The sequence below is a fragment of the Mercenaria mercenaria genome, chromosome 18, assembly GCF_021730395.1.
Source record: "Mercenaria mercenaria strain notata chromosome 18, MADL_Memer_1, whole genome shotgun sequence".
Taxonomy (NCBI): domain Eukaryota; kingdom Metazoa; phylum Mollusca; class Bivalvia; order Venerida; family Veneridae; genus Mercenaria; species Mercenaria mercenaria.
The window spans coordinates 39,087,453-39,105,112 of NC_069378.1; the positions used below are offsets into that span (position 1 = coordinate 39,087,453).

At 36.2% G+C, this 17,660-nt stretch overlaps 1 protein-coding gene across 2 annotated transcripts in view; it reads right to left on the reverse strand.

The window, feature by feature from the left end:
• LOC128550706 (restin homolog) overlaps nucleotides 1-17,660 on the reverse strand; it is a 252,571-nt gene that overhangs the window by 35,780 nt on the left and 199,131 nt on the right. For both annotated transcript variants that reach the window (XM_053530279.1, XM_053530280.1), the window contains exons 20-22: nucleotides 8,924-8,978; nucleotides 6,773-6,897; nucleotides 3,714-3,830 (exon numbers count right to left, since the gene is read on the reverse strand). In XM_053530279.1, the coding sequence (XP_053386254.1) occupies nucleotides 3,714-3,830; nucleotides 6,773-6,897; nucleotides 8,924-8,978 (297 nt within the window). The remainder of the gene's footprint in view (nucleotides 1-3,713; nucleotides 3,831-6,772; nucleotides 6,898-8,923; nucleotides 8,979-17,660) is intronic.

Below are 17,660 nucleotides of genomic sequence, written 5' to 3' on the forward strand. Positions count from 1 at the left end.
AACTGATTGCAAAATGCGGTCTCTATCATGTTCACAAGCCAAAATAGAAAATTTTGGCCCTTTAAGTGGCCATAACTCTGGAACCCATGATGGGATCTGGCCAGTTTTCAAAACAACCAAGATATTATGCCAATACAAGTTATGTGCAAGTTTGATTAAAATCAATTGCAAAATGTGGTATCTATCATGTTCACAAGAAATTGTGAACGGACGGACGGACGAAGGGCAATCACAAAAGCTCACCTTGTCACAACTTCACATGTTGTTGAATATTCATGGAAGGTTTCAAGAATTGAAAACAATTTTTTTATTGGGGTGGGGGTGGGGAGGGAGAACTGGGTGAGGGTACAAATCTTCACATGTTGAAAATAAATACAGACAGGAAATAAAAAATGAAACAAGAGGGTCATAATGACCCTGGATCGCTCACCTGAGTAATATGAGCTACATGTTTCAAATGTCAAACTGATGATAAAATACTGAGAAAGTCAGTAGGTCACATTCATGGTCAACGAAATTCAGTTTACGATTTGTGTGCAAAACTGTGTATGTCATCAAAATTTCAAGGCTGTATCTTAAAAAACAAGAAAGTAGGTCAGTAGGTCAAGGTCACAGTCAAGTGACATCATATTACTTGGGGGTCATCAGGCAGTTATAATTAAACAGTCTTGGAAATAGGATCAGATGATTTTTTAAGTATTTTTCCTACATAACTCACATAATAACTAAGTGACCCCAGGGCGGGGCCTCTTTTAACCCCAGGGGCATAATTTGAACAATTTTGGTAGAGGACTACTAGACAATGCATCATACCAAATATCAAAAGCCTAGGTCGTATGGTTTCAGACAAGAAGATTTTTAAAGCTTTTTCCTACATAAGTCTATATAAAACTTTGGACCCCCAGGGCAGGGCCTATTTTCACCCAAGGGGTACAATTTGAACAATTTTGGTTGAAGACCAAAAGATAATGCTACAAACCAAATATCAAAGGTCTAAGTGTTGTGGTTTCAGACAAGAAGATTTTTAAACTTTTTTTCCTCTATAAGTCTATGTAAAACTTGGGACCCCCGGGGCGGGGCCATATTTGATCCTAGGGGGATAATTTGAATAATCTTGGTAGAGGACCACTAGATGATGCTACAGACCAAATATCAAAGCCCTAGGCCATGTGGTTTTGTAAAAGAAGATTTTCAAAGTTTTCCCTATATAAGTCTATATAAACCATGTGACTCCCGGGGCGGGGCCATATTTGACCCTAGGGGGATAATTTGAACAATCTTGGTAGAGGACCACTAGATGATGCTACATACCAAATATCAAAGCTCTAGGCCATGTGGTTTTGTACAAGAAGATTTTCAAAGTTTTCCCTATATAAGTCTATATAAACCATGTGACCCCCGGGGCGGGGCCATATTTGACCCTAGGGGGATAATTTGAAAATTTTTGGTAGAAGACCACTAGATGATGCTACACACCATATATCAAAGCCCTAGGCCCTGTGGTTTTGGACAAGAAGATTTTTAAAGTTTTTCCTTTCAGTTGCCATGGCAACCAGAGTTCTGCATGGAATTCAATTCTTTGAATAATTTTGAAAGGGGGCCACCCAAGGATCATTCCTGTGAAGTTTGGTGTAATTCTGCCCAGTGGTTTTCAAGAAGAAGATTTTTTTAGAAATTGTTGACGGATGACTCACTACGCACGACGGACATCAAGCGGTCAAAATAGCTCACCTTGTCACTTCGTGACAAGTGAGCTAAACAAAATGTTGGGAGTGGGGGTGCATGATCGGGGTGGTGGGGGTGACTGGATGGGGGAGCTAGGTTGGAGGGGGTTACAATTTTGCATGTTGATATATATTCATGGAAAGTTTAAGTTTAAAAAAAAAAAAAAAAAAAAAAATGAACCAAAAAAAAAGAAAAATGAACCAATAAAAAATAAAAAATTAAGGGGTGGTGGGGGTGGGGAAGGGGTGTGACCAGGGAGGTGGGGGTGATTGGGTTTGGGTACACAACTTCACAATCATGTTGATAATAAATGTTCATGGAAAAAAATGAAAGAAGTTTGATTAAATTCTACCAATTAGTTAGTTTATGTACAAATATGTGGATTTTTTAAACAATTAAAGGGCAATAACTCTAAAAGTTACTAAAGAGATCCTGACAAAACTGTGTGTGCACCACCACATTATGGTGGAATAAATTCAATTTAAGTTTCATAGTTCTAGGTCAAATATATCGTAAGTTATGAAGCAGAAATTGCTATATCTATAGTACACTATATAGTTAACACTAGAAACTACTAAGGGCCATAACTCTGGTGTTAACCCTTTCCCACATGGATACGTTTATCACCGTATCTATCGATTACCGAACAGAAACGTATTGACCCAAGTCTATCGGTTCCCCGATAGAAACGTATTATACCGATTAACGGCCATTTGAACAGAATCGTTTTATCCCGTGTCTCATAATCAATCGCTTTATTTTCGTTCTTTTCCTAAAGAAACAAAGTCCGGATGTTTACTAACTCAAAATATGGGATTTCGTCATCATTATTTACGTACAAGATCATGTGGTTACTATTTAAATTTATCGAGTACTTTGCAAAGAAAGACACCGGGGTTTTTTCCTACATGTGCACGACGCTATGTCATGGAAAATTACTGAGAAAACTGCTTGCAACTGGCCGGTTCGCGGGCTTTCCTCGTTCTAAAAATAACAACCATTTAACATCAAAGTATTTTTAAATGTGTTAGGTCATGAAGGTCACGCGTGATACATGCGAATTTCCCCTAAACAACAATTTGTGTATACGATGGCTTGGAATTTATGGCCTTACATAACGGGAAGTGTTAATCAAAACAGAAGGACCGCGGCTTTCAAATATTTTATGACACCCCAAGAGTTAATTGCTGCGGAAGTCACCCGTGATGTACCGACGTTTGATCATCAAAATATTACGTAATTTATCTTAAAATTTTAATTTTTAGCACAAGAATACTGTAGTCGGTTACGAGTCTGGATCTCGGCGATCTTTTTGCACTTTCAGAAATTTTATGATCCGTTATTTTTGTAGTGTTATTCAGTTTGATGGTTGTTTTTTTATATAAATACTTACCGATTCCGATTCGGAAGATAAGTCTATTAACTATAAATCAAACTTTCAAACATCAAAATGAAATTGTATATGAATTTCAATGTGAAAGTAATCCAAAACAGAATTTTATGCCTAAAAATATATATTCCCGTACTTTAACACTTTATATCTTCGAAACTCAAAGAGAAACTACAATAAATTTTGTATCATCGGAAAGAGAATTTAAATTGCTACAAACTTTATATTGACAAAAATAATGTCAAACTTACAGAAAATATTAAAATAATGACATTTTTAACATAAGTGTGTGTAATCACAAAATAATGCTAACACCTCTGTTCAGATAAGACAGTCACCTTTATCAGCCATATACCGATTATTGATTATTGATTATCACTTATCAGTGTTATGTAAAAGAGGTTACTTTGGCTTCTGTTCTGTGTGGTAAAGGGTTAATTGGGCAATCTGACTGAAACTTGACATGCTGCATTTCCCTATAGTGGTGAACAAGTATAATTATGAAGTTTTATTTAAATATTCCAAACCACTTTCTAGATATGGCTCCGTACGGACCGACAATGCCAAAACTATATAGGCAGGGGATAAATCTTCTTACTGAGGAAAAGTTGGCAGTATTCTGTTTAGCTTTTTTCAACTTGTTCTTGGCTTTCTTTAGAGATTTTGCAAGACTGTTGACATTCTTCTTTGGGCCTTTCATTTCCCTAGCCTTCTTCTGAAAACAATAATAAAGATTTTCTCGTAAATAAATCTTTTATCAAACAGAATGAGGTTACTAAGGTAGCTGAAGTTGGGTAAAGACTCTGAAATGTATGCAACAAAATCACCTTCTGTCAAAACCAATGCTTGTCTCATAAAGGCTTAATGTTAGGCAGCTTGTGAAAAAAAGTATGAAAATCAAACAAGTGACATTTTCAGTCCTGTGAAAATCAAGACTAAGATTCTGTATTGTTTATTACAGAACTTGTATTTTATTTGTGGTAATTCTAAAATCTTTGATGTAGTTGTTATGTAGTAAATTACAGAACTTACTTGTATTTCTCTCACAGCTATTCTCTGTTGTACTTTTACTTCCACTTGTTAGTGTAGCTTATTACATATTACAGAACATTCTTGTACCTCTTTCACAGCCGTCCTCTATTGTACTTCCAATTCCACTTGTTAGTGTAGTTTATTATGAACTTACTTGTATCTCTTTCACAGCCATCCTATGTTGTACTTCCATTTCCACTTGTTAGTGCAGCTTATTACAGAACATTCTTGTATCTCTTTCACAGCCATCCTCTGTTGTACATCCACTTCGACTTGTTAGTGTAGTTTATCATGAACTTACTTGTATCTCTTTCACAGCCATCCTATGTTGCTTCCACTTCCACTTGTTAGTGCAGCATATTACAGAACATTCTTGTATTTCTTTCACAGCTGTCCTCTGTTGTACTTCCACTTCCACTTGTTAGTGTAGTTTGTCATGAACTTACTTGTATTTCTTTCACAGACATCCTGTTGCTTCCACTTCCACTTGTTAGTGCAGCTTATTACAGAACATTCTTGTATTTCTTTCACAGCTGTCCTCTGTTGTACTTCCACTTCCACTTGTTAGTGTAGTTTATTATGAACTTACTTGCATCTCTTTCACAGCCATCCTATGTTGTACTTCCATTTCCACTTGTTAGTGCAGCTTATTACAGAACATTCTTGTATCTTTTCACAGCCATCCTCTGTTGTACATCCACTTCGACTTGTTAGTGTAGTTTATCATGAACTTACTTGTATCTCTTTCACAGCTGTCCTCTGTTGTACTTCCCACTTCCACTTGTTAGTGTAGTTTATCATGAACTTACTTGTACCTCTTTCACAGCCATCCTCTGTTGTACTTCCCACTTCCACTTGTTAGTGCAGCTTATTACAGAACATTCTTGTATCTTTTCACAGCCATCCTCTGTTGTACTTACACTTCCACTTGTTAGTGTAGTTTATCATGAACTTACTTGTATCTCTTTCACAGCCGTTCTCTGTTGTACTTCCACTTCGACTTGTTAGTGCAGCTTATTACAGAACATTCTTGTATCTTTTCACAGCCATCCTCTGTTGTACATCCACTTCGACTTGTTAGTGTAGTTTATTACAGAACATTCTTGTATCTTTTCACAGCCATCCTCTGTTGTCAACCACTTCGACTTGTTAGTGTAGTTTATTACAGAACATTCTTGTATCTCTTTCACAGCCGTCCTCTGTTGTACTTCCACTTCCACTTGTTAGTGCAGCTTATTACAGAACATTCTTGTATCTTTTCACAGCCATCCTCTGTTGTACTTACACTTCCACTTGTTAGTGTAGTTTATCATGAACTTACTTGTATCTCTTTCACAGCTGTCCTCTGTTGTACTTCCCACTTCCACTTGTTAGTGCAGCTTATTACAGAACATTCTTGTATCTCTTTCACAGCTGTCCTCTGTTGTTCTTACACTTCCACTTGTAAGTGTAGTTTATAACAGAACATTCTTGTATCTCTTTCACAGCCATCCTCTGTTGTACTTACACTTCCACTTGTAAGTGTAGTGTATAAACATTCTTGTATCTCTTTCACAGCCATCCTCCATTGTACTTCCACTTCCACTTGTTAGTGTAGTTTATCATGAACTTACTTGTATCTCTTTCACAGCCATCCTCTGTTGTACTTCCACTTCTGCTTGTTAGTTTAGTCTATTATAGAACGTACTTGTATCTCTTTCACAGCCATCCTGTTGTGCTTCCACTTCCACTTGTTAGTGTAGTTTATCATGAACTTACTTGTATCTCTTTCACAGCCATTCTCTGTTGTACTTCCACTTCCACTTGTAAGTGTAGTTTATTACAGAACATGCTTGTATCTCTTTCACAGCCATCCTCCATTGTACTTCAACTTCCACTTGTTAGTGTAGTTTATCATGAACTTACTTGTATCTCTTTCACAGCCATCCTCTGTTGTACTTCCACTTCTGCTTGTTAGTTTAATCTATTATAGAACTTACTTGTATCTCTTTCACAGCCATCCTGTTGTGCTTCCACTTCCACTTGTTAGTGTAGCTTATCATGAACTTACTTGTATCTCTTTCACAGCCATCCTCTGTTATACTTTTACTTCAACTTGTTAGTGTAGTATATCATGAACTTACTTGTATCTCTTTCACAGCCATCCTGTTGTGCTTCCACTTCCACTTGTTTGTGTAGTTTATTACAGAGCTTACTTGAATCTCTTTCACAGCCATCCTCTGTTGTACTTCCAGTTGTTAGTGTAGTTTATTACAGAACTTACTTGTATTTCTTTCACAGCCATTCTCCATTGTACTTCCACGTGTTACTGTAGTTTACCATAGAACTTACTTATTTTTCTTTCACAGCCATCCTCTGTTGTACTTTACTTCAACTTGTTAGTGTAGTTTACCATAGAACTTACTTGTATTTCTTTCACAGCCATCCTCTGTTGTACTTTTATTTCAACTTGTTAGTGTAGTTAATTATGAACTTACTTGTATTTCTTTTACAGCCATTCTCTATGGTACCTCCACTTCTACTTGTTGGTGTAGTTTATCATAGAACTTACTTGTTTTTCTTCCACAGCTATTCTCTGCTGTACTTTTACTTACATTTGTTAGTGTAGTTTATCATAGAACTTACTTGTATTTCTTTTTCAGCCATCCTCTGCTGGACTTCTGCTTCCACTTGTTTGTCTATCTGATACTTCATCAATAGCCTCATAGCGAGGAATGAATTACCTAAAATACCTTCCATCTTGTGTAAATCTGAAACACAAAACTCAACATATATTTATGATGTCATGACTGAAAATATAATATTATAAATATGCTATTTAAAATTGAGATGCAACACTCTCTTATCTCTATTGGACAATCTGGCTAACAGAACTGAATCACAAGTATAATTTCCATAGGATGTCTTGATTTGTATTTTTTTTTGTAAAATCTAACTTTGACAGATAGTTGTTTTCTCTATGCCACACCTCTAACATAACAACTACATTATCAACTGGCACATGAACTATGTCTGACCAATATAATTTGTTATTCAAACGAAATAAAAAGATTATCTTTATTTAGATTAAATATTGGTAACAAATCTGACAGAACCTTTTAAAAACACTGCAAATATTTTACACTTTCTGTATTATTTTCAAATTTTTTAAATGATTGTATGGTGAAGTAGGGTAAGAAACATACTCACAGTCTACTACTTTACCAACTATAGTAAGTGAGATATGTACCATCTACTACTGTACCAATGATAATGAGATAAATACTCACAATCTATTACTGTACAAATGATAGTCTGTGAGATAAAACCCCTTGAAGGATTTTCATGGAACTTGGGTCAAATGATCACCTCATCAAGACGATGTGCAGAACTCATGGGTCAGCCATGTCGGCTCAAGGTCAAGGTCACAACTCGAGGTCAAAGGTTTGAGCCTTCAATTTTGTGTCCGCTCTGTATCTCCTAAACCCCTTGAAGGATTTTCATGAATCTTGGGTCAAATGATTACCTCATCAAGACAATGTGCAGAAGGTCAAGGTCACAACTCAAGGTCAAAGGTTTGATCCCGCTCTATATCTCCTAAACCACTTGAAGGATAATCATGAATCTTGGGTCAAATGATTACGTCATCAAGACAATGTGAAGAAGTTATGAGTCAGCCATGTTGGCTCACGGTCAAGGTCACAACTCTGGGTCAAATGTATGAGCCTTCCATTTTGTGTCCGCTCTATCCCCCAAGCCCCTCGAAGGATTTTCAAGAAATTTGGGTCAAATGATCACCTCATCAAGATGATGTGCAGAACTCAGGAGTCAGCCATGTTGGCTTAAGGTCATGGTCACAACTCCAGGTCAAATGTTTGAGCCTTCTATTTTGTGTCAGCTCTGTATCTCCTAAACCCTTTGAAGGATTTTCATGAAACTTGGGTCAATTAATCACCTAATCAAGACGATATGCAGAACTCATGAGTCAGCCATGTTGGCTCAAGGTCAAGGTCACAACTCAAGGTAAAGGTTTGAGCCTTCCATTTTATGTCTGCTCTGTATCTCCTAAACCCCTTGAAGGATTTTAATATTACTTGGCTGTAATATTTCCCTTATCAAGACAATGTGCAGAATTCAAAATTCACCCCTGTCAGCTTAAATTCAAGGTCACAACTCGACTGTTTAAAGGTTCCACCCAATACCATAAACCCTTTCACTATCTATAATGGCGGGGGATATAGTTTTCTTTCAGACCTGGTTTTTTTTTGGTGGTGGGGGAGGGGGGTGGGGTGGGGTGAGTGGCGTGAGGGGGGGTCTCTCCTCTTGGAAAATTTTGAAATACAGGTATGAAATGCTGGACTCTAAGTCATTTTTTGGTCTACAATTTGATGTATGGGAGTGGGTATCCCTGTCGTTTTAGGGGGTTTAGGGGGCTCTCTCCCTGGAAAATTTTGAAATATAGGTATGAAATGGTGGCCTCTGGTGCATTTTGGGTCTAAATTTGAGAAAATATTATTTCTTTGCCAAAATGTAGTTTGGTGCAACTTTGAAGAGTATAGATCACTTCTCATATATAAGGTCTGTCTATATATTATGCTCTGAGGTCCAAATGTAAATAGCAGAGCCAGTTATAGGGGTCCAGTTATTGGGCAGACACTGTTCACACTACTGACCAATGCAGCAGACAGTTGCAACATAATATACCCCTGCTTCTTCAAAGGTGGGCATAATGATAGAAAATGGAAAACATACAATTTCACTACTTAACCAACAATTGTTAGTTAGAAACATACTTACAATCTACTACTGTACCAACGATAGTTACCAGCACTTCCTTTGGATCTGGTGATAACTAAATAAAAAAACAACAACAAATGAGCTGCCTGAGAATTTCAAACCACATATACCACCCTCATTCTGGCCTGTCACATATACCACCCTCATTCTGGCCTGTCACATATACCACCCTCATTCTGGCCTGTTACATATACCACACAAATTCTGGCCTGTCACATATACCACCCTCATTCTGACCTGCCACATATACCACCCACATTCTGGCCTGTCACAGGTAATTTGAAGTATAAGTTTTTAGGTCACTTTGACCTTGACCTTTGACCAGATCTGATCACAGACATTAAAGTTATAGAGTTTTACAGCACAACTGTCTCCAGCTTTTGATCTGAAATCATTTTTAATCCCAAGGTCAATGTGAGATGTGAGCTCTACTTTCTACCTACTAGCCCCCAAAACAACAGGGGCTTTTCATAAACAACACATCCTGCAGTGATATATAGTTTGGAAACTGTTTTCAACCTTCAAGTAACTGTGACCATGACTTATTGACAACCAAAACAATTTGGGTCATTTTGGGTCCAAAGGCAAGCCTTTCATGAAGTCTGACCACTGTAGTTTAAACATTTTCTAGTTACTGACAGGTAACCAAATTGTCCACCAACTGACAGACTGACTGACTAAATGACATTAGCAAAACATTAATTATACTCATTCTTCTTCATTTAAACCACTAAACAGTAAAACATTACAAGATTAAAAAGTCTATTATACAAACATTTAACAATATCAAAACTTTGCAAATATTAACTGTTAATATTAAAAATAAATCATGCTGAATAACTATTTAAAGTTTGAAACTATTCTTACAAGTAATAACACAGACTGAATATAAGTGCATCAAAACTCTTCCCTGAAACTTTAAGCAAAAAGAGTATCCAAGAAACATTGGTACAAGAGTTATGGACCTTGTATCATTATGATGTGAGTTATGATGTGAAATTTGTCAAAATCATTCAGTAACAACAGAGACATACTTAAAATGCTGGAGGGTGAAGGGTAAATCCCAAGAAAAAACCCAGGTGCATAACTTCAAATGCTATGATGCATGTTAGTGGCCATAATGTATCAGTCTGATAATGAAAGAAAACTGCAAACTAATAACAACAAGAGGACCATGATGGTCCTGAATCGCTCACCTGTCCCCACATGAACTGAGTATGACATGGTTTTTTCTATTATTTGACATAGTGACCTAGTTTTAGAGCTCATGTGACCTAGTTCTGACCTTGACCTAGATATCATCAAGGTGAACATTCTCACCAATTTTCATGAAAATCCATTGAAAAATCTGGCCTCTAGTTTTTGACCGCAGTTGACCCAGATTCAAACTTGACCTAGATATCATCAAGATGAACATTCAGACCAACTTTCATGCAGATCCCATGAAAAATATGGCCTCTACAGAGGTCACAAGGTTTTTCTATTATCTGACCTACTGACCTAGTTTTGATCGCACGTAACCCAGTTTCGAACTACATCTGGATATCATCAAGATGAACATTCTGACCAATTTTCATGCAGATCCCATGAAAAATATGACCTCTACAGAGGTCACAAGGTTTTTCTATTATTTGACCTAATGACCTAGTTTTGGACCGCACGTGACCCAGTTTCAAACTTGACTTAGATATCATCAAGATTAACATTCTGACCAATTTTCACGAAGATCCATTGTTTATGTTTTTGATCACAGTTGTCCAGTTGACCCAGTTTCGAACTTGACCTAGATATCATCAAGATGAACATTCTGACCAATTTTCATGCAGATCCCGTGAAAAATATGGCCTCTACAGAGGTCACAAGGTTTTTCTATTATTTGACCTACTGACCTAGTTTTGGATCGGACGTGACCCAGTTTCAAACTTGACCTAGATATCATCAAGATGAACATTCTGACCAATTTTCATGCAGATCCCATGAAAAATATGACCTCTAGAGAGGTCACAAGGATTTTCTATTATTTGACCTACTGACCTAGTTTTTGACCGCAGTTGACCCAGATTCAAACTTTACCTAGATATCATCAAGATGAACATTCTGACTAATTTTCATGCAGATCCCATGAAAAATACGGCCTCTACAGAGGTCACAACGTTTTTCTATTATTTGACATACTGACCTAATTTTGGACCGGACGTGACCCAGGTTCAAACTTGACCTAGATATCATCAAGATAAAAATTCTGACAAATTTTTATGCAGATCCCATGAAAAATATGACCTCTAGAGAGGTCACAAGGATTTTCTATTATTTGACCTACTGACCTAGTTTTTGACTGCAGTTGACCCAGTTTCAAACTTTACCTAGATATCATCAAGGTGAACATTCTGACTAATTTTCATGAAAATCCACTGAAAAATATGGCCTCTAGAGAGGTCACAAGGAGTTTCTATTATTTGACCTACTGACCTAGTTTTTGACCGCATGTGACCCAGTTTCAAACTTGACCTAGATATCATCAAGATGAACATTCTCACCAACATTCATAAAGATCCCATGAAAAATGTGACCTCTAGAGTGGTCACAAGCAAAAGTTTACGCACTGATGCCGCGCAATCACAAAAGCTCACCTTGTCACTATGTGACAGGTGAGCTAAAAACTAGCATATTAATTTGTACAAACATGAAATTAAATAAAGTAAGCAATAAATCTAACTCCAAATGATGCTGCATTCAAACTGTATCATGTAAAAACATGATAGGTGTTAATACTAATAAAAATTTCAGTTGGGATTAACATGCGAAAAGGTGCACTCTTAAACTATTTATCTATTCTACCACAGCTGCTAATCGCACAATTGATTTGCACAAATAGACTGATTTACTGCTTGTTCTTTTTCTTATTCTGTTATTGGAACAGGATATTAAATATCAGGCTTCATAGTCTGACCTGTATATAAACAAAGAATTATCCTGGAAAATATCTTCTTAAAATTGAAAGAACAAGACTTAGTAAGGTATAATGCAAATTCTACAGGCATTTTTAGCAAAACATCGCTTAACTGAACCACAATTTTGTACATAATATTCATTTGTTGCTATCATAGCAAACAAGAAGACATGGAAATTCCTCGAAAACCAGGTTTTTAAACTTTGCATCATGCCAACAGGTTCTGTTTAAGAAAGGATCATGTTCATACATATCTGACTGCATCCAATCATGCAATTCAGAGGTACAGTTACAAGAGGGTCACTGACCCTACAGCACTCACCTGTGTAAAAGGCGCCAAGTGTGTTTGTATGATATAATGGTACAAGTACACAGTTAAGTTTATACATGTATAAATATCAGGGCTCTAGCTATTGTGGATTCAGAGAAGATATTCAAAGTTTCTTTTATATTAGCATATAATTATTATCATATATATGTCACATACATGGGCATGGCCATATATGAACCTAGGGCAATAATCTAGGGCAATAATTTGAACAATTACAGTAGACAGTAAAACCCTGATATCACTGGTAAATATCCAAGAAACATTTGTGTAAAATTGTTTTAAAATTTGGCCTGCTGTTTCTGACAAGAACATTTTTGCTTGCACCTTCTAATAATGTGACACAATTCAAATTTGTGACAATACACACTGTAGTCTTCATTCTAAAACAGATTTTGACCTACAGTATCTTTGACCTAAAAACTTAAAACTATTTTTTTTTTTAATTCATTTTTTTCCAATGACTGTAAAAATCCCTTACTCAATTAGAAATGCTAGAAAATTTCTTTTAAATACTTACTTAAAATCTTTCTTTAAATTAATACAATTTAGAAATTTGTTATGTATACATTTGTTTACAAGGGTCATTCAATATAAATTTTTTTTATAGTAGTATGTATAGGTAAGATAGGTCAACTAAAAATCTTTTTTTCTACAGTAATTCAGAAGTTTCTGATGGTGTTTTCCCAAGTTTTTGAGCTATTTAATGTTTTGCTCAGATTTCTTGATGTTTTTGTGACCCTCTACCAAGATTGTTAAAATTATTTTGATTTGTCAAAAAACATGGCCGCCAGAGGGCGTGGTCACTTTTCCCTATATGTATATAGTGGAAACTTTAAAAATCTTGTGTGAAACTGCTAGCCCGATTTTAAAATAATTTTACACAAATGGTTCTTGTGTGACCCTCTACCAAGATTGTTCAAATTATTCATTCAAACATGTCTGCCAGGGGGAGTGGTCACTTTTCCCTTTATGTTTATCATACTTGTCCAAATTATTGCCCTAAGGTAAAACAAGTGAATGAAGTATTAACATGCAATACAAAGTCCCCTAATGGAAGGCACCTAATTTTCTCTACTGCAGTATAACATAATGAACTGATATCTGTCAATAATGTATAAACAATATCATATTATATTATACAATATGTTATAACAAAACACTTGGATTAAAATTTGTATATATAAAAACCTATAGCTGTTTTCATGTAGCATTTTTTTTGCCAATTATCAAAAAGGTATCATATAAGTTATTTATAGTAAAAAAAAAAAAAAAAAAAAAATTATATAAGTCCACACAAAATTCTTTACCAGGTAGAGATAGGTCAAAATACACCTAAAAATTGGATGTAACATGCATGTTGTACCACAGAAAACTGGTCTCAATTTTTCCCTACAGCCTGTAATAAATACAATATAAGCTATTTATAGTAATAACAAAGGAACATAATTCTAAAAACAAGAGTGCCTCATGGTGGTGAACATTTGTGCCAAGTTACATCAAAATCCCTCCATGCATAAAGAAGAAATGCTCCGGACAAAGTCATTCTTGAATTTGGCATTTGACCTCTAAGTGTGACCTTGACCCTACACCTAGGGACCTGGTTCTTGTGCACAACAATCCATCTCATGGTAGTGAACATTAATTTTATGCCAAGTTACATCAAAATCCCTCCATGCATGAAGAAGAAGTGTTCCAGACAAAGTCATTCTTGTATCTGACCTTTGGCCTCTATGTGTGACCTTGACCTTCAACCTAGGGACCAGGTTCTTGCGCATGACACTCCATCTCATAGTGGTGAACATTTGTGCCAAGTAATATTCAAATCCTGTTTTGCATGACAAAGTTATACACTGGACAGGAAAAATGTCTCATTGACCTTTGATCTCCAAGTGTGACCTTGACCTTTAAGCCAGGGTTCTGGGTGTTGCGCATGACACATCGTTTCATCATGGGGAATATTTATGCCAAGTAATATTTAAATCCCTTGATGGATGACAGAGTTCTGGACCGGACAGGAAAAAAACCCTATTGACCTTTGACCTCCAACTGTGACCTTGACCTTTGAGCTAGGGGTCCGGGTTTAGCGCATGACACGAACCAGACCCTATTCATGCCATGCTAACATTTGACTGCCAAGTGTGACCTTGACCTTTGAGCTAGGGGTCTGAAAGTTGTATATGGCACATCATCCTATTATGAGGTACATTTGTGCCAAGTAATATTAAAATCCCTTCATGGATGGCAGAGTTATGGACCGGACAGGAAAAAGGCCCTGTTGACCTTTGACCTCCAACTGTGACCTTGACCATTAAGCTAGGGGTCCGGGTTTTGCGCATGACATGTCGTCTCATCATGGGGAACATTTGCGCCAAGTAATATTAAACTCCCTTCATGGATGACAGAGTTATGGACCGGACACGAAATTGCAGACGGACGGAAGGAAAGACGGATGGGCGGAAAAGCGCATTCCTATAGTCCCCGAAACTGGTTTTCAACCAGTAGGGGACTAAAAATCAAAGGCCTGAAGGGCCTGAGTCGGCTAATGATTGATGTACTGACAGTATAGTCCAGCAGTTTCAGTTTGTTTTTAGTTTTTTTCTTAAAATTTCATAACACAGCTCGATATTTACCCAAAATATTATATCCGGATACGATTACACTTTTCTCCAGTTTTCAACAATATATTTTACAAATTGTGATGACACGAAGACATTTAGCAGCAATTGGCAGTATCTGACATTGAAGTTTACGGTTAAATTACCTCTTATTTAAATCTTTTCATAAAAAAGTTGTTTCGTTTCGTGAAAGCAGCCAAACATAGACGATCTACTTTGATTTCAAAAACTACAAGAAAATACAATTTAATGTTTCGCCGATTTGTTTATTTCTCGAAAAATAAGAATTAAAATCATTTTTAATATCAGTAGTAACTAAACAAACCAGTAAGAGCTTCTTCTTCCGATAATTTATCCGTTTACTGACTGCAAAATTCAACCCACACAAAGTTTATAGAAATCATACGATGCGTGTTTACGTTCAATGTGGGAGAATTAAGGCTGATCGGCTATGTTACCTAACGCATCCAGACGATTCAGATTTTGTTTTTAAAAAAGCATTGTGTGCGTTTCTGTAATTTTATATAAGTTTTTATATGCTTAGAAATTATTAGACATGCATATTTGCATTATTTCTATACGTAATTTACGCTAATACGCATCTTATCTGGAGCCCTGTGGAACTATTTTTTGTCTTTCGCTGGATGTAACCCAAGCTTTGTAAGCCTGCGCAATTCTTAAAATGCACATTTATGCTTAATGAGTTACATTCGAGTATTGCACAATTACAAGTCATAAATATGACAGATTACATCGTATATTGGTCATAGCAAAGGGAATTGACACAACTTAACTTCATTCATGCAGTGAACTGTTTGAAGTTTGAGAAATCTAATGGAACTACATCCCTTCACGTGTTATTCGGTCCATTTAGAGAATTGCTGAACAGCAAGGACTCGTCAAAAGGCTTTCAGCCTTTAGCCGACTCAAAAATACAGGCCCCAGTGTCTGACATGTACTTACTATAGGCTTTTATATTAGAAACTTTGAAAATCTTCTTCTCTGAATCAATAATAGCTAGAGCCTTGATATTTGGCTTTGTAATGTCTACCATAATTGTTCAAATTATTGCCCTAGGTTCAAAAATGTGTGTGACATGTATATAATATAGGCTAACATAGAAGAAACCTAACTCTGTACTTATTCAAACACACTTAAAGCCTTGTACACAGGTGAGCGCTTTAGGGTCAACGACCCTCTTGTTCTATGATTCATCCTAGTGACCTTATTTCTGACCCCAGATGACCTAGTTTCAAAGCTGATAAAGATTTTATCAGCAGAAACAATCTGACATGTTGATCTGGCAAAACATGTGGCCTCTAAAGCTTTCAAAAGGTTTGTTGTATGATATGAACCAAGGTCCTAGATTTCATCCAGATGATCCAGTTTTAGACAAACTATATTTCATTAAAAAAAAAAAACAAAAAAAAAAACATCCTGACTAGGTTTCATGGATATTGGGTAGAAAATGTGGCCTCTAAAGTGTTAACAAAGCTTCTATTACTTGACCATCTGACTTTGTTTTGTTTATCCCAGATGACACAGTATTAAACACACCCTAGATTTAACAGAAGCAAATATTCTGGCAAAATTTCATGAAAATCAATATAAAACTAGAGATGCTTTTTAGAAAAGCGCATGTCTCCCACAATTGCCTAATCATTTAGTGACTCAAAATGGTTTGGGTGAGTGGTTCCTATAGTGATTCAAAGTGGTTTGGGTGAGTGGTTCCGATCAGTAATTCAAGGGCCATAATTCAAAAGTGCCTTGGCCAATTTGGCTAGTTATCAAACTTTGCCGAGGACTGATTGGCAAACACATTTTGTTCCAGTCTGGTGAAGATCGGATGAGAAATGATCGACTTAGAGGGAAGACAAGATCTGTGACAGACAGACACACACACACACAGACAGACAGGAGTAAATCAATATGTCTCCCACACAAATGTGCAGTGGGAGGCATAATGAGTAACTATTCTAAAGGTATCATTAGGTAAATCATAAGAAATAGTTGTCATTATTAAGAAGGGGCTGGGGTGGCTAACATTTCTGTGCCTGTTTTTACTGGTACAAAATGTATGAATTGCTGAAAAAAACTTAGATCTTCTCCCTTTATATTTCATAAAACAAATTTTATGTACTTAAATTCTCTGATATCATAAATCTACCTGTCTTAAGTAAATATAAACATACAGTACTCACAATGTAGGATATAAAAAGGGAAGAACCAAATTAGAAAACAAACATAATGTTACATACAAGAAACTACAGGTATATAAATTTACTTTACCTACGAATCAAGGCAATCTTTCAACTGCAAAGTAGGAATTCATTATAAACTAACAACATATTCAAAAATACAATAGGGTCATGATGCCTTATGTCGCTTGCCTGACCTAGATACTTTGCTTCTGACAGGTTTTGTAAAGATTCATCCAGTGGTCAATGAGCTTTTAAAGTTTTGTTTGCTAATTCTAGCTCCAAGAGCCATAAGTGGAATTTTATCAAATTAGACAGTGGCAAAGCTTTTGAGAAAATATACAGAGCAGTCAAGCACCCCTTGAAAAAAATTTAAGGAGGAACTTATAACAAGAAACGGGGCAATGCCACGAAACCAGGTTTTCAACACTTTTCATAAGAATAAACAAGAGTGCCAGAATGTCACAATATACGCCCGTCACAGCAAATTTCTTTACTCTAGCACCTGTATTTGCAGATGTAATTTTAATTTTGTGGTTGTTTAGTAATCATTGTAATTCTTTTGTTTTTCTAAGTCCACAAAAAAACTCCTTACCAGGTAGAGATACCTTAAAATACACCTAAAATTAGAAAGTAACAACTA